Source organism: Falco biarmicus, chromosome 5 (assembly GCF_023638135.1).
Source record: "Falco biarmicus isolate bFalBia1 chromosome 5, bFalBia1.pri, whole genome shotgun sequence".
Classification (NCBI taxonomy): domain Eukaryota; kingdom Metazoa; phylum Chordata; class Aves; order Falconiformes; family Falconidae; genus Falco; species Falco biarmicus.
The window spans coordinates 55,350,809-55,377,485 of NC_079292.1; the positions used below are offsets into that span (position 1 = coordinate 55,350,809).

The 26,677-nt window shown below is 41.4% G+C and overlaps 1 protein-coding gene across 1 annotated transcript in view; it reads right to left on the minus strand.

Annotated features, from left to right (window-relative positions):
• The window catches only part of GUCY2C (guanylate cyclase 2C), a 48,319-nt gene extending 21,642 nt beyond the window's left edge, over positions 1–26,677 (minus strand). The window contains exons 1-14 of the mRNA XM_056341836.1: positions 26,285–26,677; positions 25,074–25,186; positions 23,716–23,783; positions 20,476–20,691; positions 17,923–18,044; positions 16,934–17,030; positions 13,900–14,014; positions 12,567–12,702; positions 10,098–10,183; positions 9,554–9,665; positions 5,296–5,377; positions 2,259–2,364; positions 1,655–1,717; positions 985–1,056 (exon numbers count right to left, since the gene is read on the minus strand). Coding sequence (XP_056197811.1) covers positions 985–1,056; positions 1,655–1,717; positions 2,259–2,364; positions 5,296–5,377; positions 9,554–9,665; positions 10,098–10,183; positions 12,567–12,702; positions 13,900–14,014; positions 16,934–17,030; positions 17,923–18,044; positions 20,476–20,691; positions 23,716–23,783; positions 25,074–25,186; positions 26,285–26,495 — 1,599 coding nt within the window. The 5' untranslated portion in view covers positions 26,496–26,677. The remainder of the gene's footprint in view (positions 1–984; positions 1,057–1,654; positions 1,718–2,258; positions 2,365–5,295; positions 5,378–9,553; positions 9,666–10,097; positions 10,184–12,566; positions 12,703–13,899; positions 14,015–16,933; positions 17,031–17,922; positions 18,045–20,475; positions 20,692–23,715; positions 23,784–25,073; positions 25,187–26,284) is intronic.

The window sequence follows — 26,677 nt, forward strand, 5'->3', positions numbered from 1 at the left end:
TTGTCGGAGCACTTACGGTGTGCTCCATATACAGTGCTGCCCCAGCGCTGCAATAGAGAACGCCTCAGTAACAGCGCTGTTACTGTGTTTTGTTATATCGGACTCCTCACCCAGCCACACCTATCTTCCCACTTCTGCGAGCTTAGAAAGCAAGGGGGGTTGGATGCTACCGATCATTGTATCAAGTGAAGTACTTGAAGACATTTGTCATTGCAGAGCCTTCTGGATTAGGGAGATAAAAGTGGCTGCTGTTGGATACTGCAAGTTAATTCCAGAGCCCACTACAGTCTCAACTATTGCCTCTCTACTCAAACCTCCCAGTTGACCAGAACAGCCATTATGAGTGACAGGATGTCATGAATCAGTCAGTAAATGAGCAAGTAATAAAACTTTAATGATGCTGCGTAGTATTATGGACTTTGTCCATTTATATAGACAATTGTAGTTTACTTTGAGGTATTTTTAGAGCTTATTGAATTCACAGTATAGCTGTGTTGTGTAAAAAGGAAAGCTATTCATTCAAAAAGATGCAGCACTGCAGCCAAATTAATCTTTCACTTTGGAAGAGTCTATGCACAAGTCAGCAAAGAGTTACTTATATTTAAAGAACTGCACTTGGCATTCAATAATAACATTTAACTACAACATTCCACTCCTAATGAATTAGTATGATATGAGCAAAAAGAGCGCATTGCCTTCTAGCATCAGCTATCAAAATGTATTTAGCAAGGTCATATATGACAGAGCATGAGTTACTTCGTTCATCCTCAGCTTCACTGGCATACAGTTCAGACTCTAAACTGGTGATGAGATCATACACACAAAGAGAAAGTTCATCAGGCAATATCCTCAGAGGAAGTCATTACCCATCCACCTCACAAACATGCACAAGCATATGGCTGTTGGAATTGACAGTAGAAAGCAGTGACTTCAGTCATAGGCTCCATCCCACCCTGCAGCATCCAGTTGCTATGTGTAAGTTACCTTGTTCAGTTCTACTTTTTGCTTCTCTGAGAAATTACCATCACTGTTTTTGAGATCCTTTAGGATCACCACCTGAAGAAAAAATACCAGTGTAAAAAAAAAAATAATCATAGGTTTAGTACAAGAGCAATTCATCCTTTTCCAAGAAATGTCCATACAAGAAACACTTCAGAAGCACCTGCCTACTGCTTTGCTGTTGGAATTTCAGTTAATCACCTAATAAGTAACAGAGTTATATTTCCTCCAGAAAATGTACCAGGTAGATAGGAACTATTTAGAACTGTCAGTGATGCAGATTTTAACTCAACATTAATATACCTCGTTCAGGCAGTTAGCTATGCTGAATGTACAAGTATTGCCATGTAAATGGCCTGTCCTCCATCAATCTGTTAATCTCCACAGTACCAAAATGTATTGGATTTCTGGTTCCTGTTTCTGCTTCTGCAGTTTCTGGACTAGGCTAGGGTTCATGGAGTGTAACATTCTGTTTCCTGTCAGTAAGCAAAATGCAAAGCACCTGACAGGGAATAAATGGCTTATTCCTTCCATAAGATCAAGCTATTTTGCAAGGTTGGGGGGTAACGGAATTGCCTCTGCAGAGGAACAACCTCCTCCCAGAAAGAGCCCTCCTAAGCTGAGGAAGGGAGCGTGGGCACTGCAGTGAGGTTACCTTCTTGTCATATTTTCCTTGGCGCAGTCTCTGGGTGGTGTCACGTCTCTTATCTTCATCAATCTGAGAACAAAGAAGAATAATTAACTTGCAATTATCATCTACTCCTCACTCGGCAGGTCCACAGAGATAATATTATTGTCAGTGTGTGCCACACAGAGAAACATAAGCCTCTCTAGGGAGGGCCACTACATGCCACAGAAGTGTGGGACATCCCCGCCACTCCCACAGCTGCCCGAGCCTCTGCTTACTGCTTTCATGCTTTTAGGCGATACAGGGGCATAACAAAGCACAGGGAAATAATTTGTAACAAGAAGAGACTGGAAATCAATACCCAGTCATGGTACCCCATGACAAAATGAGCTTTACTGATGGGGAATTGATATATTCTATTAGGAAGTGATAGATGGGGAAAAATGTCTTTTTTCTTCAATTCAGCAAGTGAGGGTTAAAAAATGATGTATATAATATAATTTTAACAGATCCTAGTTCTACCAAAGCCATAGCTTGCACTTTAGTCAGAGCATGCCAGCACCTCAGTGCTGATGATCTTTCAAAGACAGAATCCAAGACCTAGCTTTGGGCATTGTGCTTCTCTTCTTACCTTCAAACTAACATGACTTGTCTCACTGGTCTCCAGAGGCAGGATTTCCTCAGGCGGTATATGGGACCATTTCTTCCACCGGCGCTCATTATCTCTCCTGTATTTCCTGCAAAACAAGCAAACCCATTCAGAATATCCTCCCAGTGAACTGAAACGCACAACAGGAGATTAGGACAGGGAAGTTTCTAGTGTCAGGATGACACAAGGATGGGGTGCTAGGCTGGCAAGGCTTGAGCACAAACCCTGTGGCTCTAATACAGTTTTCCAGTTTAAGGCTGCTCTAATTCCCCTAGCTTTGGGAAAGCCTAAATGTTCATTCAATTCCATAGACAAGCAGAAGAACAGAACAGATCTAGCAGAACAACTGCTAGGCAATTGCCAGAGTCTCAATGGAGGTCAGAACAATTTAAAGCACAAAAGGTTGTCAGGATTTTATATAGTTTTCTTCTCCATGTTATTGAATGTACTCTGAAGAAAGTTCCCACAAACAAATACAAGCTAAAGGAAGTCCTGCCATCAACATTGGGTGGTAAGAACTGGTGTGAATACAATGCCAGGACAGAAGGTAACAACAGTGTTGAGATGAGATGCCTTTTTGTGGGTGTCCCTTGTATTCTGCACATTTTGTAAAAATGAGGGAAGAGCCCTTGGAATGGGGAGAAGGAAACTGCCGTCTCCCTTGCAGAACTGCAGAGCAAACACTGTCTTCTCTTAGAGAAAAGCTGCAAGGCAGCTAGTACTCATCATATTAACTGCTTAACTCATGCAAGTTCTTCCCCTATTAAAAAAAAACACTGGACTGACTGGAGAAACTGCAGGAGAATCCTAACACTGCTGGCAAATGCTCCAAGCAGAAGAACCCATGGTATTGACTAGTAACATAAACTTTCCCTTCTCCAATACATTTTAGCATACATATGTATAAGAAAAGACCAATAATTGCAGTGAGAACTGTTTTTCTCAGTTTAATCCTGTAAATTATGTTGCATCACCAGGATGCACTGCAATTCAAACCAGTATCAGCTGGGGATTAAATTGAACTAAAATCTACTAGGTCTAATATTTAGTTATGTGTTTTTCAGGACTTTGCCTTTTCACTTAGCAGTCAGAACTACACAGGGAGTTCTATCATAGTTCAAGTGTCCTAGGAACTTGGGAGATAAGGAAGGAATAATGAGGCATTTTGTTCATTTTGTAGCTTAGTCTCTCTTCTGCTTTGTTTGTTAGGGGACAACCTTTGGTAGCAATTGTAGTTGAGAAGTTTGCTATTATTTCAACACTAGAAGGGCAAGATTTATTCTAAAAAATCCTCACGAATCTCTTCTATATTTGATGCTTGGGAGTATTACAATGATATGTATACAATAATAATCTAATAATCTAAACAGAATCTTTAGACTTTATGCATCCACAAATATGGAAGAGTACAGAACTTTTTACAAGTTCATGCTGTGTCCAGACAAATTTTATCAATTTTCATAGCCATTACAAACTTTACCTGTCTGTTTATATAAGTTCTTAGATATGGCAATGATTAGCTCTTCCATTTCTTGAGTACAGCTGGATGCGTAAAAGTTGTATGCCTTAGTCTTTGATTTTCTCTTGTGAAAATCTTTAGTTAGCAGATCGGTCCATTCAAAATAAGAAAGCCTGGGTAGTGTCTGTTTCTAATCAAGTTTTCTTAAGACCTGATGTTGTGGTTTAACCCCAGCTGGCAATAGGTACCACCCAGGGGCTCACTCTCATACTCACTCCCCAGCTGGATGGGGGGGAGAATCTGGAAAAGGTAAAACTCAAGGGTTGAGATAAGAATAATTTAATAATTGAAAAAAACCCAAAACCAATAATGCTAGCAACAATGATTGTAATGAAAGGAGAGAGAAGGGAAGATTAATAAAATCCAAAGGGAAGAGGGAAAACCCCACAGTAATGCACAGTACAATTGTTCACCACCCACTGACCAATGCCCAGCCAGTCCTCCAGCAGCATTCAGCAGGCCCTGGCCAGCTCCATGCAGTTTATATATTAAGTATGATGTTCTACAGTATGGAATGTCCTTTTGGCTAGTTTTGATCAGCTGTCCTGGCAGCGTCCCCTCCCAATTCCTTGTGCCCCTCCAGCCTTCTTGCTGGCAGGGCCTGGGAAACTGAAAAGTCCTTGACTGACTATAAACATTATTTAGCAACAACCAAAAACATTGGTGTGTTATTAACATTGTTCTTATACCAAATCCAAAACACAGCATTGTACCAGTTACTAAGAACTAAAAAAAACCAAACCCAAAAAACTCTATCCCAGCCAAAACCAGGACTGATTTATTCAATTTTGCTGACTTTCTCTGATGTATAGCAAAGAGGGATGCTGAGCTACTGCAAACAGATGCACAGGTAAAACATTTTTTTTTTAATATGAAAGAAAACCATATACTTTGGGAATGGTGTGGCGTTTCTTCTAGCAAAAGGAGACACCATTGATTTCTATTTCCAATTTCTCCATCATGATAAAGGTGAACTATGTTATACTTGTGAAATTCTAGCTGTTAGAAAAGTTGGTATGCAAGGAGTTGGACTGAGTCAGAGGAAAATGAAAGGCAACGTGGATCCATGCAATGAAAACACCAAAACTTCATGGTGTTTTGACTCCTACAGTGACTCAAGACAAATACTTTATTCTAGATTGAACTTTTATGTCACCAATAGGTTAAAGAAACACAAGTGAACCCCAAGGAAGCTAAAGATGAGCAGCAAAGTGGAAAAAGTTTGAAGACTGGTCTGAGATATGTTCCTGTGTATGTATAGGAATCAGAGCTTTTTAGCAGATGCAAAAACTCTGAGCCTTACTGTGTCTTCTCCCTTGATTATTAACCTGACGTAACAACACTATGGATGCAAACACTACTTAGCATATACTTCACACTGAGTTCAATCACCCGGGTATGTAAGGTAACCTAATGAATGGTTGTTCAAGGAGAGATCAAAGGCATTGCCCTAGGAGGAAATCTGTTCAAGGACAAACAGAATGCCAAAGGGGCTGGTACCTTAGAATCAGCAAAGAGATGATCAGAACCAGAATCACAATTCCGGTGAGTGTAAAGACAGCAATAGTCAAGACGTGCGGACCTGCAGAAAAGAAAAATTGAAAAATAAACAACTTGACAGTGGAAAACAATATGATATTTAAGAAATTGCCCTCACCCACACGTGTGCAAGTCACAGTAGCTAAGCAGGGATATTCTTTGGTCACATCCAAGTTGAGAGGCTTTGGTAAAGCCCAGCACTGCCTGGAGATGACACATGCCTGCCTCTTTCACTGTGGGATGAAGCACAACCCAGAGCAGTGCAGTCTTACAACCCCTCCTCCTGAGGCATGGGTACTCTATAAGGATACCCATGTGGGAGATAAATTTAACAGCACTAAATCTTACACAGCTCAGCAGCAGTTTCCAGGTGTTCTCTTTATAAACAAACCAGAATAGTCCAGGAACAATGCTAACTTTTCTTAGTAACTACATTCAAAAAAATTAAGCAGCCAGACTTCTCCTTGTAATGACTTCGTAAGAGTGGATGGTGGAGGCAAACCTTGAGTACAACTGTCTGTGGGATAGGGATGTAGTTAAGCAGCGGACTGAAATCAGAGTCACTGGCGGACAGGAAACGTTGTTTTTCCCCAGTGAAGGGCTTAATGCAAAATAGGCTCCTCATTGACTCCTTTAGATAAAGATTTCTCTGAAATTGGGAGCAAGGGCTGATCTCTACTGGTTTTATCATTAAAGGCAATATTCAGTGATAACTTTCTGATTCAGGTTTTATAATGTTTGTCTTTTACTTTCCAGTCCTGCTGGGTACTCACCCAGTGAGAAAGACATGCCTCTTTGACAGTGAATTTCCCACAACTACCCATACCTTCATCACCCAGATTCTTTACTGATATAATTTGCTTCAGGATGGGATACATCTGAAGCTTCCACACAGACTTTCAGTTGATACAGAGTACAGCCACTTGTGGATTTGGAAGGCATTTCTCACAAGAACTTTTTATCCAAGAAGAGGTCAGGATGAAAATCATGGCACAGCTTTTAGCACATGCAGACTTTTCAACATTTCACCCATGGATTCTCCCCTTATTGGGGAGTTGTTTAAAGCCATTCTGCAGCTGTTGTACACAGAGCTTCAGAGACTGTGGATTAATTTCTGAACACTTACGTAAACACTATGTTGGGATAACAAGGGCTACTGAGTGTACTACTCTTCAATAAGAAATTCATGTGCTATAGAGGGAAATTAATCCAGTGGCAGCACAAAGCTAGTCAAGTGTCCTTGGAAGCTGCCAGGTGCCAAACAGTTCAAGAATCAGGCTGTTCAGGCATCTGAGGACTTACACCCAAAATCACAGAGCACACAAAGGTCCTAATCCTGAACAGACAGGCAGGGTGGACAAGGCTGAGAACTGACTATTTAAGGTTGTAATTTTGATTGCCTTAATGTGGAAAAAGCAAACTGAAGCCTGTCTTAGGTCAGTTCTTAGAGGTCAGGGGTACTTGGAAGGAAAATTGCAGCCTCCAACTTTCTTTGAAGAGCAACGGGCTCGTAGTGCAGGACTTCATCTGGTGGCCTGATATCTAGAGTGTACCTACTCTACTGAGCAAGATTCTCAAGCAAAGGAGGCAGATGAGAGCCTGGTGTTGCAGATTGCCATGTTGGTTATGGATAGTAAAAGAGCAGAGCTACTCAGCCTTACTGAGGCTAATGTTCTGCCTGTGACCAGAAACAGAAATAAAGGCACACAGGAAAAAGTTAGTGTTAAAAATAATAAGTGAAAAGCAACATGATGCACACTGCCTGCTTTCAGAATCAGGCAGCAAGTGAGCAGGAATTTTCAACATACTAATGTAAGTGTCTGCATCTGACGTAGGATTAATTTTAGGAACTCCTCTGGAATTTGGACCCAGATTTCTGGCTTTGATTTTCTTGTTCTGCACATCACATCTCCCCACTTTCTTTCTGTGTGTTCATCCCAGCATCAGGCTCAGGGCCTCCTAGTAATGTAGCGTTAGTCTGATGCTCTCCTTTGAAAACTGTGAGTACAACTGTTTCTCTCCACCAAGAAAGGACATTAAGTCACCACTATAAAATACCAAATACATGAGAATGTGAAAAAACATTTCGTATAAATTCCCTAAAACTCAAGGTCTGTGAATCGTGACTTGCTGCTTAACAATCAACAAGTTGTATTTTCCCATGGAAGTGCTGCGGGGCCACCATTTCCCGTTCCTGAGGCTCTGCTACCACCTCCTGGCTCTTAGTATTAAAACACTCAAAGGGGAGTGCATCACAAATTAACTGTTTTCAGGTCCTCTGGAACCAGAAAGGTTTGTGTATTAAGGCTGACCTTATCCACTTTTAGAGCGAGGATTACAACTTCCTGAATAATGGGAAGGTGTGGATGAACCACCTTTATTACAGGGTGCCGGGAGGAACGAGGGTAGCAGAACTGGGTCAGCTGCTCTTCGTTACAGCTTAGGAAGGAGCAGGGTGCTGGCTGCTGTGTCTGCTTACCTCCCTGGAGGAAATGTATCTTTCTGGTTGGAAAGTTTTGATGGGCTTTGGCAAGGCATGATGATTACTTAAACTTTGGCCTTAAAAAGTTGCCCTTTGAGGGAACATATTTATTAGAATCACAGGGAAGGAAGGTTTATTTTTAAAAACATGTGAAAACAAAAGAATCAATGCCTGTGGGAGGCAGTTTTACTTTGGTTTAGTATAGCTTGGCCACAAAGTCAGGCCTTGGTTATGTGTTGAATGTTAAGCTACTGGTTTGTAGACATTGACTTTCTGGAATTCCCATTTTTCTTTTGCTGCTGTGCAGCAGCTTCAAACAAAGACATACTCAAGGGAATGTTTTAAAGATACAAAGATCTACAGACAACACAGCATGTTGTGGGGCCCATGTGATGGAAGAGAATGGGACTGGAGTGCACCAAGAAGACTGGGACCAGGCAGCACATGGCTCAGGGAGCTGGTGCAGGGAGACCCTGTGGGCAGCGTTGCTGTCCCAACACAAGCAGGACTCATGATCATACCAAGGGAGACCAGATATTTGACCAAAGATGAGAAATGAAAGCTCAACTGAACTCCCTCTGCTCTTCCCAGAGCTGTATAACTAGAGTCTCATCAGTGGTGATGCTTGCTCCTAACAGCTCCCACAGGTTCCTGGCAATGAACCACTATTCCTGCTTCTCTTGGTAGGGGTAAGCCCTAATTTGAAGCCACCTGATTTACTTCACTGAGGAATAAAAACGTTTGAACCCATGCACTGCCCCACTGTGAATGGAGTGTTTGTTTCTCTAGTTACTGCTTTGCCTATTCCCTAATGGAGTTAAGCAGTACAGCAAACTAATGGAGACCTTTAACAGCGGCATCTTTGGACACTCATTGATGGGAATGACTCAGGTGAACACTAACCCACTGTGCACAAACCTTTGCAACCACTGCCACTGCAATAATTTTTATCCTGCATATCATACTCTGAAGCATATGCCTTTCCATTGCCAATCAACATGTGGTAACAGTCTAAATGGGGAAACAATCCCAATCTGATCAGACTGACAAGGCTGTACTCTGCTATGTTGAATAGCAAGGGGGTTCGTCTTTTCTATCCAGGAGTCACTGAAAACTCAAAAGAAAAGGTGGTGGTGATTTCTGGGATTTCAGATTAAAGTTTGGGTGTGAATAGAGCAATAACCTAGTTTTGCGCTGTCTTTCTGCAAAAAGCCAGCTCTTCTAAAAGACCATTCCAGAGAAGCACCCTGAACCTGCACAGTGCTTTATCCTCTCCCCAGCTCCCTATGATGAGGATAAAGAGACAAGCAGAAGCCACCATGGTACATCAGCAATACAGAGATGCCGAGTCAGATAACTCATCATAACCTTAACTCTGCTGCCTTTCATGAACAGTCTTTCAAGCAATTCACACCACCACCATCTTCTAGTGAAGGCTATATGTTTGAGGGTGACCTCTTCCAAAACATACCATCATATGCTCCACAGTCAATGGTACTGTATGGAATCTACAAGAGACTTAGCAGTGCCTAAACAGAAATGCAGGTTTAGAACTGGGCAGGATGCAGAGAACATGAGGGGCTGGGCCAGGGGAAGGAAAGATGCTGTCCCATCCCCAGCTGCTGGCATCACTGGCTGGGGGCAGTGTGAAGGTAGCATGCTGGATTGCACATCAGGTGGATCTTAGGACTGTGTGACTTGTCTTCAAAGAACAGGTAGGTTTAATGGGTGTCTCACCAGTGCCTGGAATATCACTGGGCAGCTTGTGGTTCCTCCAGACAAAATCCGGACTGGTAGTCATCACATGCGTCTCGTTCTTGTGAGTGTTGAAATACAGAAGAGTTCTGAACTATGGGTGTAGGAGGGGAGAAATGCATTCAGCAGATGTGCTCTCCCTCTTTTGTCCCTTGCTTCAAACTACCCTTAATAAATGTGTTGCCCAAGCTCAAAAGTAATTCTTGCTCTTTCTGCTACAGTGGTGCATTCCTCAGCTTAGCCATGTTTGGCTGCCATATTATTCCTCATTCCTCCCCTCTCTCTGAAAAGAAATGTATCAATCCCACACAATACTAGTTGTGCTTAATTTACTGAATCACCAGATGACATCAATCCTGTCAGTCTCCAGCACACCTCCCATGACCCCGTCCTGGCATGCACAGCATGCCTTGGCACACCACCACTTCTGCTGTAGTTATTTTCATAATTCTTATGCTATAGTACAGGGCATTTTGTTTCTCCTTTCATATATAAGGTCAAACAGTTGCTTCCTGGACATACATACATGATTTGCAGTCTGTGGCGTGTACAGCACGGTCAAATTGGTATCGATGTCTCCAAATTCATCTAGAGTCACAGGACCCAGTATACCTGTGGACATAAGGAATTAGTCAGAGGGCTTGCATTCTCAGAAAGACAAACATGTGGCAGGAAGGATGGGAAAAATAAAAGGATTTCTGCTGCTCAGGATACTTTTCTTCATGTACATGCTAAAATACTTATCAGCTGAATGTGGTGCTACTTCTGCCTTAATAGCATGCTACATTTTCTCCACAAAATCCAATAAAAAGGTGTTGAACTGACTGCACCAAAGAGGAAAGTCTCCCTCTAGCTATAGAAAAATGTATTTGTCAGGTTTCTTCAGCATACCAAGAATGTCAGAGTAACCTCCCTTGTAGGGACCATTTTAGAAGTGAGAAGGGAAATTGCCTGTTTCCACCCACAGTTTGAATCTATCACCAAGAAAGGAAATACAGGGATACTTTCACTCCTCTTACTTTTGAGAGCTGCCTGCTTGGCTCTAATAATATTATTTTAACCATTTTTTTCCCTCTAACCTCCTGACTCTGTATGTCAGCAAATGTGCAGATTGAGAAATTGCCTATGTAGCACATTCCAAGGATTTTAAGGTGGAACTTCCTAAATCCCTCAGCATGGTTTGACTTTGCTCTCATGAAGTCAGTTATTTCAACAAAAGCACAAGCTTAGCCAATACCCATCACTCCTGAAAGTCTGACCTTTATTTTTGACTCTTCTTTTTCAGAGAATCCTTTTTGATCAGCTTCAGATTGCTCTTCTGCTGCTGTTGCTGATGACTTATTTTACTTTACCTGAAGTTCAGCATCATCATTATTTTAGTTTGGGAATTACCTTCTCCCTTTTCACTGATGAAAATCAGATCTCTCATGTGAGGTACAGATCTCTCATGTGAGGCGACAGCTGGGACTTTGCTCCCAGAGAGGTAATGTCACTTTGTGTAAGTCTTGCCTCTGTCTTTTCCTAATGATCAAATTCTGTGATTTTAAGCCCATGGCCTACAAAAGCCCACTGGTGCTAGAGGTTTTTCATGGTCCACCTTCTTAATAGCAAATTAATTACTATATGAACTCCCTACTTTACCAGCCTCCAGCACAAGAAAGAATGAAGGTCGTTCAACACCTTTCACTTTTCGGATTTTTATTTTTTTTTAAACTAAACCTATAACTAATACGGAGCATTACAGTGCAAGGTTTATTTCAGGTAAGTTAAAAAGTTTGTGCAACTTACCTTTTAAATTTAGAGTGAAAAGGAAGAGGTGAGTTTACTGATATTCAAAAAAGGATGCTGTCTCCAGGAGGAATCAGTAAACTATATTTTGCTAGTTTGGGACACTATGGTTAAAGCAAAGATAAGCCCAATACCTGTTAGAACATACTAGGGAAATCTGGGAAACTTCTACATATGTGTTTGCCAAAAGGAGGTGGGACATAAACACAAAGCTTTGAGTCGTCGTTTTGGTACAGATCTCTCATCTGAGGCGACAGCTGGGACTTTGCTCCCAGAGAGGTAATGTCACTTTGTGTAAGTCTTGCCTCTGTCATTAGGAAAAGATCTAATTCTGTGATTTTAAGCCCATGGCCTACAAAAGCCCACTGGTACTAGAGAACCTGTGAGAGGAAAAAGAAAGTTGACTAAGAAGAACCAACCCATTGCTAGCTGACTTACACTCACACTGCCAGCACCCAGACCTACGATGTCTTTGTAAACTGCAAAAAGGCCAAAACTACTTCGTTGAAGCTTAGTTAGGCAGACTTCAGAGTCGTTTTGAACATCAATAGTATTTCATACATATTGGCCTCAAGTCAAGACTAGGCCTTTGGGGGAAAGCTTTAGAAATGCCACTCTTGTAAATTAACAACCTGAGTGCTAGGTTGCCCCTGGAAGAAGCGCAGACTCTGGAACCCCCCTGTATGCTTCACTCTTCCAGCTCTTTTCTCGTTCTCCAAATAGTCTCCCTATAAAGAATGCAGCTCTTTGCCAAAAGAATGACACCACCTTCAGGTCCTCATCCCTGCCCTCCATCTCTGCTGGCTGGGAAGTTCTCTCTCTTCTCCTTCCCCCACCTCTCCCTAGGCAGCAATATTCTTTAAATGTGCTTTGTACTTAAAAGCAGCAGGAAAGACACAACAGCCCAGAAAAGGAGTCTGGTCCCTCAAACAGTCTGTAGATAATTGCAGTATTTCAAATTATTGTTATTTTGACTCTGTCTCGTCTGTGTTGCATGCACTGAGGTCATTATGCACAAATGCTATATAGTGCTTCTGCTAATACTGAAGATAACATCCTTGGTGAAAATGACAGAAAAAGAGCAGGAACAAAACTCATTGAAGGGTTTGGACTTGTTTAATGTAGAATTGACATATCCTAAGAGTGCTTAAAACCAAACTTCTTTCATCAATTTAGTGAATCCTGCACAGGACTGTACATTTTTTACCTTCAAAAGTGGTATTTCGGAATTCATTGATGAAACTGGCAGGTGACACTAGGCTCTGGGAGAAGATTAATTTCTTCAGAATATGTCCAAACAGCAAGACTGCATTAAAATAGCCAACAACAAAGTCATCTTCCACCTAGAACAGGGGAAAAAGAAAAAATAGCAATTTGAGAGTTCATTTTTCTGCCTTGAAGCTACATCATCTTTGGTGGTCTCCATTTGGCAAAAACTCCAGCATGGAAGACCAGAATCTGCTGAGCACTGACTGAGTAGATGGGCAATGCCACATCAGTATTCTCGCTTGGAAAAACCAAGGGAAGCAAAATATATTTTTGCTGTATGAAGACAGGGAGGTGGTGAAAACTTATGAGGCCAATGTAAAGCTCTGGCATGCTGATCCCAGCACAACAGATTCAAGAAATCCTACATTGTAGGTTCTGGGCTGGTCTGCTCAGTAAGACCCAAAGCCCTTAGCTTTGGATGAGACTTTCTGTGCAGATAATCTGAGGTGGTGCCAGCAAGTCTGGGCTTCCAGATGGCCACAGCTCAGGGGCAAGGAGCTGTGCCAGAACTTCCATCAGCCTGCCATAGAGCTGGCACCCAAAAAGCATTGAGCCCAGGCTGGGGGATCTGGTAGCTGTAAATCCAGCTTCAGGCTGCCTGCTGGAGAGCTGAAGCTCAAAGCCACAAATCCTGGGAGGAACTCTACATGTAGAGTCTGACTCCCGGGCAGACAGCAGGAGTATCAGTTTCACTAAGCAGATACAGGGTTTGCATACTTTCTGCTTTTCAGGAAATTAAAAAAATACATATTTCATACAGGAAAAAGAGAGTTCCTTTTTAAAGTTTAACTGGAAAGCCCCTGGACAGAAACAGCAATGGTTGCCACTGCTTATATGTATCTGCGCAAAAAAAAAAATAAAAATCAGTCAACAATTACTAGTTCTGACCTTTCCATGCTCACATCTCAATTATACCTATAGACCTTCCTTCAGTGATGTTTTACAGCTATATATAAGATTGTCAGTCACTCAGAAGTGGAATCAGAAGGCCGTGTACCTGTAAGACTCCTTCATGCCCCATGAACACGACACTTGCAGACCAGATTAAAAGCTTGACTTGAACTTCACAAAGCAGGAATATGCCTGCATGTTTGCCTTACGATATTACATATTTACATCATCACAGCAGGACAAAATGTCATCCTGTGATAATGTAAGACAATATCAGCATAGAAGCATGATGGGGGATGATTATAGCTGCATTTTTAGTTTCATTTCCTAGTGCATGAGCATTAATGACTGAATGCAATAATGAGATACAGTGTGGTTACCAGGATGGTGTCCTCAGTCTTTGTGGTATTTAAGCTGTAATTAGCTGGTGGCAGAGTCAGGACAAGTACATTCTGCATGTAATGGGCTGAGTTGTTGTTCCTGAAGTACGTGTTACTGCAAAGTGAAACACAAGACCCCACAAACAATCAGCAACAAGGGCAGTAGTAACCATGACAGAATCACTCTCCTCTCCCCAGTGGCGCAGTTATTTAACATGTTAAAACAGTAGCTCTACAAATAAAATTTCATCATGGACAAAACTCTTTATGTTGTTCACACCCTAATGCCAACTTCTGTGTTTAACTATATTAAAAGGTAGTATCAAAGAGATTTGGCAATCTGAAACTCAGAGGCTGCAGTGAATTATTGTTATTATTTTAACTGTTTGGTTTCTGTCCTGTTTATTTCCTCTTCGTTCAAGCGGGAGTTTATATTTATTAAAACTGAGTCTCTTCTTGGAATCCACAGTACTGCAATGTGTAATTTCTTCACATTATTGTGCATGTTTCTGACCTCTTCTGCACTCCTTTGCATGTTCCTCTAATTTTGATATTTCCTACTAGAATTGATCACAGCATGGTTTGCACTAAAGCAGTTAACAGGAGGGCATGAAATGGAGAGGTGCAGAGCACAGCTTATTGCTTTATTTGTTTAATTCAGTGAGGTAGGAAAATCAGAGGAAATTATGTGAACTGGAAAACTATGCTAAAACAAGCAGAAAATGTTGTAGCTTTCAGGTATCTTTGGTTTCATCACCTTGACAGGCCATCTGGAAGTGCTTCACAGACTGGCCACCACTGGATTCACATGTGACAGAAGAATTTCATAATAAATATTAATGTCAGGTGGCAGCTTCTGTCACTGCTATAGCTAGATTGATTAGAAAAAAAATATGCTATAAGCCTTCTCTCATTATTCATCATCCTTTTATTTTTTCAGTCAGTACTGTATTAAGGAATTTTTGGAGACCACAGGCTCCACTCCATGGCCAACAGACGGGATCCTGACACCAGAGCCCTGTCCCTGCCTTTCCCTGAACCTTCTCACTTTTACATTGTACTTCTCACCCTGAAGAATTTCAGAGTGCTTTTTATTCAGGCTTGAACTTAATTAGCTGGGTGAGAAGGAAACTTCACTGGACTCCACCAGACAGGATAATCCTACAGCATCCCATATCCCCTGAGGGAGGCTTAAACACTGTGTGTCCTGGCTGCCAGAGGGCTCAGAACTGAAGCAAATTTAAATTTATCCCTTGGTTTGAGAGACTTGACTCTTGGAGAAGCATGGGACCTGCCTACTGTCTTCTCCTACAGCTTGAGTTTGGATCTAACATGTGTCTGTATTTTCTCTCTGTTTTATAGAGAACATGATTTGAGATATTCAGCAAAATAAGGGGTATGTAGCAAATTTAAGGAGGCCAGCACACAAAATGGGCTGAGACCCATCAGAAGGATGCATATCACAGCAGAGAAGCTCATAATCACCGTCACCTATTGTGAGGCAACAATTATACATGCAACACCAGTAAGCAAAAGCAGTCATGTACCTAGTCCCCATTGTGCATTTGCAAAGAAATAGGAATTGTGGCCAGTCACTTCAGGAAAAGCAAGCAGGGTTTCCTAGTGCATGGATAAAGTAATGGAAAGTCTAAAGTTCTTAGAAGCACTTCTAAGAAATATATATGGTGAGCTTCAAAGCATACAGGACAGAGAAGATTGTTAGAACTTGAATCACAGGCTCCAGTTTGGACTCAAAGATTAAATGACTGAAGTCATTAACCCAGAGTGCCTCAGCTGTGCTCTGCCAAGGTCAGCTTTGGATGCGAGGGCTGGAAAGTCTCACAAACCCTGGAAGTTCCTGGATTATTTTGCTACATCAACAGTGAAATAAGTAAGATTGAATTTGCCTTGTGATCATCCATATTGTCAAGCTGCCAGCACAGTCCAGGGCACGATTTCAGTCTAGGCCAACTAATTTTCTCCTAGACTGTAACTTGCATACCCAAGAAACAGTTTGGGCATCTACACTTAGCCATACAGATGTGAGTTGTGCTGTGCCGCTTAGGCTTAGGGCCAGAGATCAGCTCTCAGTCCTTGTATACAGACAAAGCTTCTGAGGCTGCCATTGCTAAGGCCAGCTTGTATCGGTCCTTATCTATAAAGATTTTGTAATTAGTAATATAAAGATGAAAGAGAACATCAGAAAATTTAGGTTGTATACGAAGAAACAACTCTGAAAAGTTAGATTTACGTAGTTATAAAGGTGTCAAAGAGATGGTTATAAAAAGGAAGAGTTATAAAGTAGAAAAGACAGTTGTACACTCAAATAATTTAAAAATATAATAAATAGAGCCCAGAAAAATATACTGTAAGCCACATTTACATAATTGTCTGGTTGGGCAGAGTGTATGAAAAATGTACAATATCACATATGAACAGCTCATGACCATTCTGACTCTGTGGTTCTTTCATGGCTTCCTGCACTGAGAAGTCCACAGGATAATGTTAACCCTACCTGCTCCATCACTGCCTTAGAAAAATATTATGTGAACTAAAGGGGATGTTGCAGAGAACGTACCACAAATTAAACACTAAGCAGCTTAAATAAAAGGCAAGACATGAGGAACAAGAGCAATGGGAAATTGTTGCAGCACAAGCAAACTAGCAGGCTGCAACAAAGCTTTTACTGTTGGTCAGATTCTACTGTCCATGCTGTTTCTCCTTCCTCCAGAGGCCAGACTGCCCTGCTTCTGCTCCACCTAACCACCCCTCCCACAATCCTCAGGGCTATTTAACTACTTAGCAGGAACAAGCTACACCTGCACATTGTCCATGTCAATCAACCCCCTGCCGTCAAGGCAAGGCCACAGCTGCATGTTATCAATGCCAATCAACCCACTGCCTGCATTCCTCTACAGGAAACATTCTGAGAAAGCACATTTCTTCAACAAAACGGTTCCACTCAGACTATTTCCATTATCACTATCCTTCAGCAAAATGCAGAGAAAAGAGGAAAAGCAAAGGTGATACTTACGTGAAGAGGTCTATCAGGATGATTACAATGTCCTGATCCACTTCCGCTGTCCCTAGGTCTTTGCTGACATCAACTGGAGAACCACACATGATGATCACTACAGATTGGGGAAAAATGGAGATGGACTGGTGAAAGGTACAGACAAGAAGAGGGCATTTGCCTGCTCCCCTGTGCTCGAATAGCAGGCAGTAAAGCAATGCTGGGCTAAGGTACGTTAACTGCACTGTGCTGGGACCCAGGCACAGAGCTACAACCTCTCTGCAGTAAAACCAGGATATCTGAGGGGAAGTGGTAAAAGGTGTCTCAACACCTGCACTATTTTCTGTCCAGGCGCACCAGAGCACTACCGTTACCTCACTCAAATAAGTATTAGCAGTTCTGATGCAATAAGGGCTACTGAATGTGAACATTTGTAAGTTACATGTCATTCAAGTAATAGTTTCCTTGGCTTATTTAGTACTCTTGCACTTGCTTGGCCTGCTGATGCCAGGTGCTTAGTTTTAGGAGAAGATGAGGTATTTACTCCCCCATTTTTCTAATTTAGATGCATCACTTCCAGAAGTACCACCCCCTGATGGCACAAATCAGGCTTATACATACGTACCAGGGCTGCAAACACAGAAATGGTAGAGAGCTAAGCAGTTTTGTAATATCTAAGGCCTTTCTTAGGAGGAGTTGTGATTTTTGGATTTCTGAATCTTTCACAAAATGGAACTTGCGCTTAGGTGGGATAATTCATCCCAAAAACTCTCTGGAACCAGGATGTTCCCCTATATTTTATGTGGATGGTGAGAGGAATATAGGAACTTTGTGCCATTTTATGTTTGCATCCATTCAAAATGGTATATCTACATTTCTCCACCATTTCTGTGGAAAGACTATGCCTAAAACGTAACTAAGGGGTAGGTCTGATTTCCTGGGAAAAGCAACTTACCTGCAGGGGACAGTGCACCCTCAGCCCGCCCCCCCCCCCCGCCCCATCCCCTTACCATTGCTTTTCCGGTTTGGATCTTTCACAGTTTTTCTGAGATCCACTGGAGTCCTTAAAATCTCCTTCAACTTCAGGTTTTTGGAAAAGTGTGTGATTCCAGCATCTAGCGCGTTCATGTACCTGACACAAGGTAGCACAGATATTGTCAGAAAATTGCTAACTCCTCACATTCTCCTAAATAAGCCAAAATGCAAGATAGGCTGTTTACAGCACACAAGCACACAAGAGTGTTTGTAAGGCAGTATGGAACATTTTTTTTTTCTGCAGCAATAGAAGACAGAAAATCAATACAGGGCATGAAACACTTAGAAGTGTTCGGAAAGTCACCCAGAGGTATTTCAGCCTGGTTGTATAAAGAATGAGTTTGGAGAATACACTGATGTAATAAGACATTAACAATTAAGAAAAGAAATCAGGAATATGGGGAAATTACACTAAGTGAGACTAACTGGGAGGCAGTCAGGAAGCTCTGCTGTTTTAAGACATCAGTGGTAATCTTAAAAAAACACATGTGAAGGTTTAAAGGAGTAAATGGGAGCTGCAGAAAGAACTGAGATAAAAAACCTCACCTGTACCCTGACTGTGAGAGAAGCAAAGGAAGGAAAGTAGCAACCAAAAAAAAACCCTATACTGAGCAAGTTAAAACTTGAAGGGGAAAAATGAGACGGGGAAAAAAAAAAAGGAAGAGCCGAGTGGGTAAAAGCTAGCTAACAGATTAAGCAAAACTGGCTAACTCCTAAATCCTATTCTTGCCTCAACATGTTGTGTTGAGGAGAGACATTCTGTCTGAAATAAAGTTAACGCAGAGGGAAAACCAAAATAAGTCTCTTTGTTTTCAAACTACTTAACTTTTTATCTAGCAACACTGAGGTCATAGTCCTATAAACTACTAAATATCTTTTGCTTCCCGTTTTTTTTCAGGAACAGAATCATTAGCCATTTATTCACAGGAACATATGCCTAGGTGAGACATAACCTGATTTTGTTATCACTGTTTTGTATTCACTTACTTTTATACATGTAAAGGGAAAACAATGAGCTCATGCAGCATAACTTGTGCTTTAACAAAAATGAATTTTTTACATTAGACAGTTCAAAAACCTTCAAGCTCACAATTCCTATTAAAGCCAAATGAGATGCATTTTTACAACTATATTAGAATGAGAAATGGGCAGAGATACAAAATTAATTTTAAATGTTGTTGTTAATTCAACAGTAAAGAAAAGGAGCTTAAACAATTCTGAAGTCATAAAGAAGATCCTGAACAGAAGTATTAATAAAGACAAGGTAAGAAACACTTGGGAAATAACTTACAGGCACTGACTTCCCTGAAAGGTTTGAAACCTGCAGGATTAAAGGGATATAGCTGAAGTGTGTGTAGTGCATTGGCAATTATAGCTGCAAACATGGAGAAATGGAGATGGTAGTATGAGATAAGTGAATTGCACTGATGTTTCAAAGCATCAGCAAGAGGTAATCATAGCAATTACACCATGTGATCAAGTCACTATCTATACTAAAAAAGATGGAGGAAACAATAAAAATCCCTAAATATTTACATAACAGTGAATTGGAGATCAGGTTTTAGGTCACTTAATTAAGAAAAAAAAGTTATATCCTGTACACAAAATATTTTGTAAGTACATGCTTATATCACTCTGAAGCCAACACGGCTATAAATTTTGCTTAACATTCTGAAAGTTCCTCAAGTTATGAACTAGAAAGATAAATAATAGTTATTTACATGAATTCTTGACTGCCTTTGAGCTACATTTATAAAATCAGTAGGAGAAACAAGATGACTTTTTAAAATTAATTGCCATTTTATGCCCCAAAATTGGAAGAAGAAAATCAAAGGATCATAGAAACACTCACATGAGCTGAAAATTAAGTAAGTCAATAATATAAGAGTAATGATAAATATCAGTATATTAAAGGGTCTATTTGACTAAAAAAAGCCCTTGATTTTAGGCAAGGAGAAACCCAGCATTCCTGATTATCAATCACAGGCTGATGTCAGATCATGAAGTGAAAACTGTCTCCAATGCTCCAAACTGGTGAAAGCATAGCTGAAACTCTGCAATCATTGGGGGTCATTATGTTCAAAGATAGAGTTGGAACTTTGTAGATGTTTTGGAATAACAATAGTGCCCACAGATTGGAGCCACTAATGCGGAGAAACAGTAGAAGAACTTGGTAATACCCCTGACATAAAAAAGGCATCTATGGAGAGCTGGATGGAGCAGCTTCTCATGTCACACCCTTTACATCAAGAATGCAGTAAATAGGTATTTCCAGCAGGGACTACAGGTGGACTATGCTGTCCACAGGAAAAAGCCAAGGCTTGAGAATACTTAAAAGTAGACTGAATGAAACAGTCAGATATGAAGTACAGTTAAAGGGTATAATTCTTCTTTTCCTTCTCTCATTCTTTGGTAGTTGTAAGGCAGCTCTCAAAAAGTAGGACTCAAAGGACAGCTTGTAAGAACCGTGTCCAAGGATGGAGATGGAGTTTATCAACAGCCAGGTCAGAAGAGGATCCGGATCTTACCAGAGGCATGCCTCCGAGTTTTCATTCCTCTTGTAAATGTAAGCAGATTCCCAGGTATTGGTTTTGAATGGCAGCTGAGATTCCTTCCAAAAATAATAGAAGAAGTCATTCACTTTCCTGGCTGGGGTCAGAAGGCGGGTTAGGTTTACTTTGTAGTCACAGGACAGTCCAAAACTTCCTACAGAGATCAGAGGCAGGCTCAGTATTGTTTCAACTCTGAAGGGAGAGACAAGAGGACAAGTCTAAACGGGTTGCTGTCACACCAAGGCAACTACCACATGATTTCCATCTTCCGCTCCCTCTCCTCTTGTGCCCTGCATTAATTTAACAGTGATCTGAACCTGAAACAGAAAGCTCCTCAAGAACACAAGTAGATTTCAAATCAGTATTGGCACTGAAAAGCCCTGTTGAACTGGCCCAGGCAGCTTCTCTCACTGCCCCCAATTCTCCTAGCCCTTTTGGGTACCATTGTGCCATTTCAGCCCAAGAGCTGTGACAGGAGTCCAAAGGCTGAAGGACCCATCTACTTCTGCTGCCTGGCTGCCGTTCACATGGGATGGATTTGATCTCTTTATTAGGGCAGTGCTGGAGGGTGACAGCTTTTTGTCATCAAAAAAACTTTACTGCTACAACTCAAAGGAAAAATCTTTTATGTTTCACTATGGCACATTTGTGGAGCAGTACAACAGCAGCACTCAGGGAGAATAACTAAGGCAAGCCTCTGCTGGCAGGGAATTTGCAAAGCAAAGATATTTTTCATCTACAGAGACAGTAAGTTTTTAAGTATAAAAGTATTTTCCTAGGTGCTGCAATCTTATCAGACTAGAATCAAAATATTTTAATTCTTGTATAGTAAGTAGTTTTTTACAACAGAGAATTTTGCCTGCAAAAACATGACTGTTAGAGTTGTTGGTATTATTGTAACAAAACTTTATTTTTCAGGGAAAGCCCACTTACCAAATTACAGGGTTTATACTTGTTGTAACAGAAACAGACACAGATGATGTAATAAGTAATGCCAGGGAGAGTATTTCACTAATGAAACGGACATTTTTCTGACTGACTTAGAATAGAATAGAATATTCCAGTTGGAAGGGACCTACAACAATCATCTAGTCCAACTGCCTGACCAATTCAGGTCTCACCAAAAGCATATTATTAAGGGCATTATCCAAATGCCTCTTTAAAGACTGATAGGCTTGGGGGGCGTTGACCACCTCTCTAGGAAGCCTGTTCCAGCATCTGACCACCCTCTCAGTAAAGGAATGCTTCTTTATGTCCAGACTAAACCTCCCCTAGTGCAGCTTTGAACCATTCCCACGTATCCTATCACTGGATACCAGGGAGAAGAGTTCAGCACCTCCCCCCTCTCCACATTCCCTCAGGAAGCTGTAGAGAGCAATGAGGGTGCCCCTCAGTCTACTTTTCTCCAAACTAGACAAACCCAAAGTCCTTAGACGCTCCTCACAGGATATTCCTTGCAGCCCTTTCACAAGCTTTGTTGCCCTCCTCCAGACACATTCAAGGACCTTAACATCCTTCTGAAATCATGGAGCCCAGAACTGCACACAGTACTTAAGGTAAGGCTTCACCAATGCTGAATACAGCAGGACAATCACCTCTTTTGGCCCGCTTGTCATACTGTTTGCTGCACCCCAGGATGCAGTTTGCCCTCTGAGCTGCCAGGGCACACCACTGGCTCACAGTGAGCCTGCTGCCAACCAGCACCCCCAGAGCCCTTTCTGCAGGGCAGCTCTCCAGACATTCTTCTCCCAGTTTATATATGTGCCTGGCATTACTCCATCCTAGGTGCAGAACCCAGCATTTGGACTTGCTAAATTTCACCCCATTAATCATTGCCCAATAATTTCCTAAATTAGTGATGATGAAAAAGTTGGAGGTAGACAGCTGGCCTAACCACAAACCACGCTCGTTACTTCTACCATTCTGTAGCAACATCCCAGCAGCCACTGGGCCACAGAGCTCTTGCAGTTAACACTCAGTGTCGCTTACCATCCATTTGACAAGCCAAAGATGAAACCCAGAGAGCTACAGCCAGCACAGGCCCTCGGCACACTCCCCATACTTAATGTGCTGTAAAGGAAGGCACTTGGTCTGATTGGCAAAGCTATTGTACCATGGACAAAAGCCAGCTGCCTGTTTGTTAGTGTTCATTGCTTTGCCTGCTGTTCATACTTTTCACTGGTTTAACTGTGTCAGAGTTCAAGGAAAAGACTTTGGCATCATTCTGGGCAGCTCCATATCCAGCAGATAGAAAAGCAAACATAGAGTTAGGAGGCATTATGAATAAAATGGGGTATATTGTATAATATTTTACCATGGTCCTATACATATGTAAGAACTTATTCTTTTGATTCTCCTGTAAATCCATCACACATGTTCACTGGTAACATTGTATTCACTTCTGGTCATGCCACTCAAAATATAGAGAAAAAAGCAGATAAAGCTTGAGTGTCTCAATCTTCCCAGTATCTCTCAGTGAAACCAAAAGGCTACCCAAGTTTAAAAAGGGAAGTGATTCACACAGGTAACCATATGGATTTCTACATCATGACTGATGGGGTTTTTTAAACTGATTTATGCTAGAAGTCTGCAGGTTTGTCTTACACTTTTCATAATATCTGAGAAAGAACATATTAATGTATAATATAATAGGGAATAGAATTATACAGGTTTATGTATCATATGATAGTAGAGACAGTCATTCTTCAGGAATGCTTTGTCAGGCAGAAGAGTTAGGATGAAACTGGCTGCTCTGTATCTAAACACTCTTTACTGAAGATGGCTGGGGTTTTTGGATCTTCTCTTGACACATGTAACTCAAACCCTTCTCAATGACTGAACAACCACCCAGAAGGACACCTGTTGCTGCAGTGCTGTGATGTCTACATACCTCAAGCTAACATCTCTTTCCTGCTGCAGCTGTTGAAGAGTTAAGTCTTTTGAGCCCTTAATCGATCAATCGACTTACTGTCAGAAATTAGAAAAGCTTCCCTGCTAGCAATGGGATTTCTTCAGGGGGCTTTGGAATCGGGTTTTCTTCTCCTTACCAAACATAGTGACTATGTATAAGAGTCTTATTGCCATGACAGTACACCTCAAGGTGTCTGATGTATCATAAACCCCAATGTCTCTGCTGGCTTGTTGAACACAAAACAACTTTGTTCAGCAGTTGATATCTTTAACATCACAGTATTAGGGGGAAAAAGTGGTACTTACGAGACCATTTGGTAGGTGGCATAAGTGCAAGGAGGTCCTATGACAACACAGCCAAGCGCGTTACTATTCTGCAAGGGATCAGAAAAGATCAGTAGTGGGGACAGTGTAGAGGACTGGCAGAGATAGGAGGATGGGACAATGAAGAAAACTTTAGGATTTAAGAGGGAGTCACAGAATTTACCCAGCAAAATCAAGAACAGCGTAGCAAAGGAGCTACAGAAAGGAACAAACCTAGAGTGAAGGAGGGAGGAATTACAGAAAGCTAAGAAATGGCAGAAAACAAAATAGTGCCTGTGAGTATGACCTCTGTTAAGAGACAGACAGCAAGTTAGGATTAAAATGTTGCAATTGTTACAATTGCTCATATGAAATTACATACCCCAGCAGGTAATGCAGAAGACAGAGGAGCTGGAATTACAAGATACTGTGTTTCAGAAAAATGGTTATATACATGAAGCTTGTATGGAAAAAAAAACTTCCATGACCACCAAATCAGGCCTGACCAGTAGCTTTGTGTGTCATGAAGGACTTCTTAACAAAGACATATGAGCATGTGCTCACTGGTAGATCTGAGAATTCACACTGGATTGACAGAGCTTCACTCAGACGTGACAGCTATTAGATGTGAGAAAATTCACCAAATACAGCTTCTTGTAAGGCACCGATTCTAACTGAAGCTTTTCCTCATATTAGAGTATGCACATAGTTTCTCCCATGTGACTTTTGCGATTTCTAGTGAGAAGTGAGCACTTCATCTTTGCCCTCTGGGCATAGTTCCATACACGTTTCTTTGCTATCACTGCCAGCCTAATAACCTCTTTGTCCACACATTCCCATACCCACACAGCTCTCTCTTTGTGTATTTGTGTAAACTGATGATGAACCAAATCAGGGTCTGATCCACTTGGAACGGACCTTTTTTTGCTCTGCTTGAGCTGTTTGAGTTTGGTTTTTTGGGGTTGGGGGCGGGGGGGAGGTTGTTTGGGGTTTTTTTAATGGATTGCTTCAGCTATATGGCCACGCAAGGAGCTGTGCAGGTATAAAAAAGAGGACAACTTAGGCATAGGAAAAGGAGCTTGAAGCTGAAGGCTGCTTTAGCCGGCACTGCCACCAAATGTCTAATGACAGCCTCTGGGAAGCATTCATAGAATCTCTCTCCAGTATTTTTCTGCTTGTCCTCACAAAATTTACAGGAACATCTTCTCTTTGAAAACTTCAGTTCCCTGTCAAATTTGTTTGGAATTGAACAACAGGATCAAAAGTTAATAAGGAAAGACAGAGAGACACATGCACACATATGCAGAAAGAAAAAAGTCTTGTCTTCTTAGGAAATCAGCTTAAAAAAGGCTGCTACTCACATAAATTTCCTTGATGAGCTCCACACCTTCACAGGTGCTGGTCCGACAGCCTTGTGAGACATAGAGTGATGAGGTAAAGGTGTGGAAAGTGGCATTGACTGTAACGTTTTCTCCTGCAATGCAAATGTAAAAGTAAACAGCATCATGAGTTAATTAATTAATTAATGTCCAGACTAAACTTCCCTTGGTGCAGTTTTGAACTATTCCCACATATCCTATCACTGGATACCAGGGAGAAGAGTTAAGCACCTCTCTCTCCACTTCCCCTGCTCAGGAAGCTGTAGAGAGCAATTAGGTTGCCCCTCATAATGCTGAGGAACATTTAATTAAACCACTAACACACAGCATCCCTTTTCTGACACAGGTCTGAGCAGTCTTATGCTACGATGTCTCCCACCGAAAAGCTGCTAGAAAGTTCACCTATCATTTTAACTCCCACTACTTAGGATAAGACTGTAAAATTTTTTCCAATGTGGACTGCTGACTTCTTCTGATGAGTGTTAGTACGTTCAGTACAAAGTACTTTTAGTGTTGGCCAATATTAAAGACTTTTTTAAGGCTCTGTGCAAAGGAATTCAGAGACCACTTTCCAATAAAACTGGACAAAATATCTTCAACTAGAGGACAGAAAGGCAATGGGTATCATTTCTTTGGAACCTCTTTTTCCCATTATATCTAGGGAGTAACAGTAGATTGGTGATACTAATAGGAGAGGTAAGATAGCAAAATAAATAAAAGCATCATCTGCAGTGACTCTATATGAAGGAAAAACGTATGGACTGCAGATTCTTCACACTTCAAGTCATAAGGTGACCAACGGATGGGATCAAGAAGAAAATTAGTTTCAGAAAGTAGGAGCTAATCCAGCCATAAAAGGAAGCAAGGGCATATCAGTTATGGTACTAGATCACTGGTCTTTTCTGATCCTGTTCAGTAATTTCCATGTTCCCAGTCCCAACTGAAAAACTCCAGGAAAGCATGAAGAGTCTGCCCAAACACGATGAAAGCAAATATGGCTCTGCCCATCTGTAGAGCACTTCTGTTTTCACAGGGGGTGGTCACTATTTCTGTATGATCTACATAAGGTGAACGGACAGGCAAGGAGCCTGCCTGAGGAGCAGTTTGCTGAAGGTCAGATGAGCAGGAAGCACGGCATGAAGTGTGACAAGAAACCAAAGCAGCAGAGGAATAACCAAAACCCTTTGCCTTACCTGTTGTCTGCAGTTCATTTTGTACCCTTTTCAAGGCTTCCTTCACAGCTAATTTCAAATTATCAGTAGTAGATGGCAAGTCCGAGTAATTCATGAGCATCACATTGATCACATAATTGTTGTTGCTACACTCATTTGAACCAACTTGCTGCAGCAGCCAGGGCAAGAAAAACAAAGGCCAAAGGGCCAGGCTCAACATGTGTTTCTTCATTATTGCTCAGTTTAGATCCATTGTGTGTGCTCTCTCTTTTCTTTTTCTCTTCCAACCCTCTTTCTTTCAGATACCTTACATTGGTTTTGTTCCTGGGCAGGATAGAAGAGATATCCACACCATAGATTCAAAGACAGGCTATACAATTCTTCTCTCAGGCTCTTCCCTGCTGCCTTCACCTC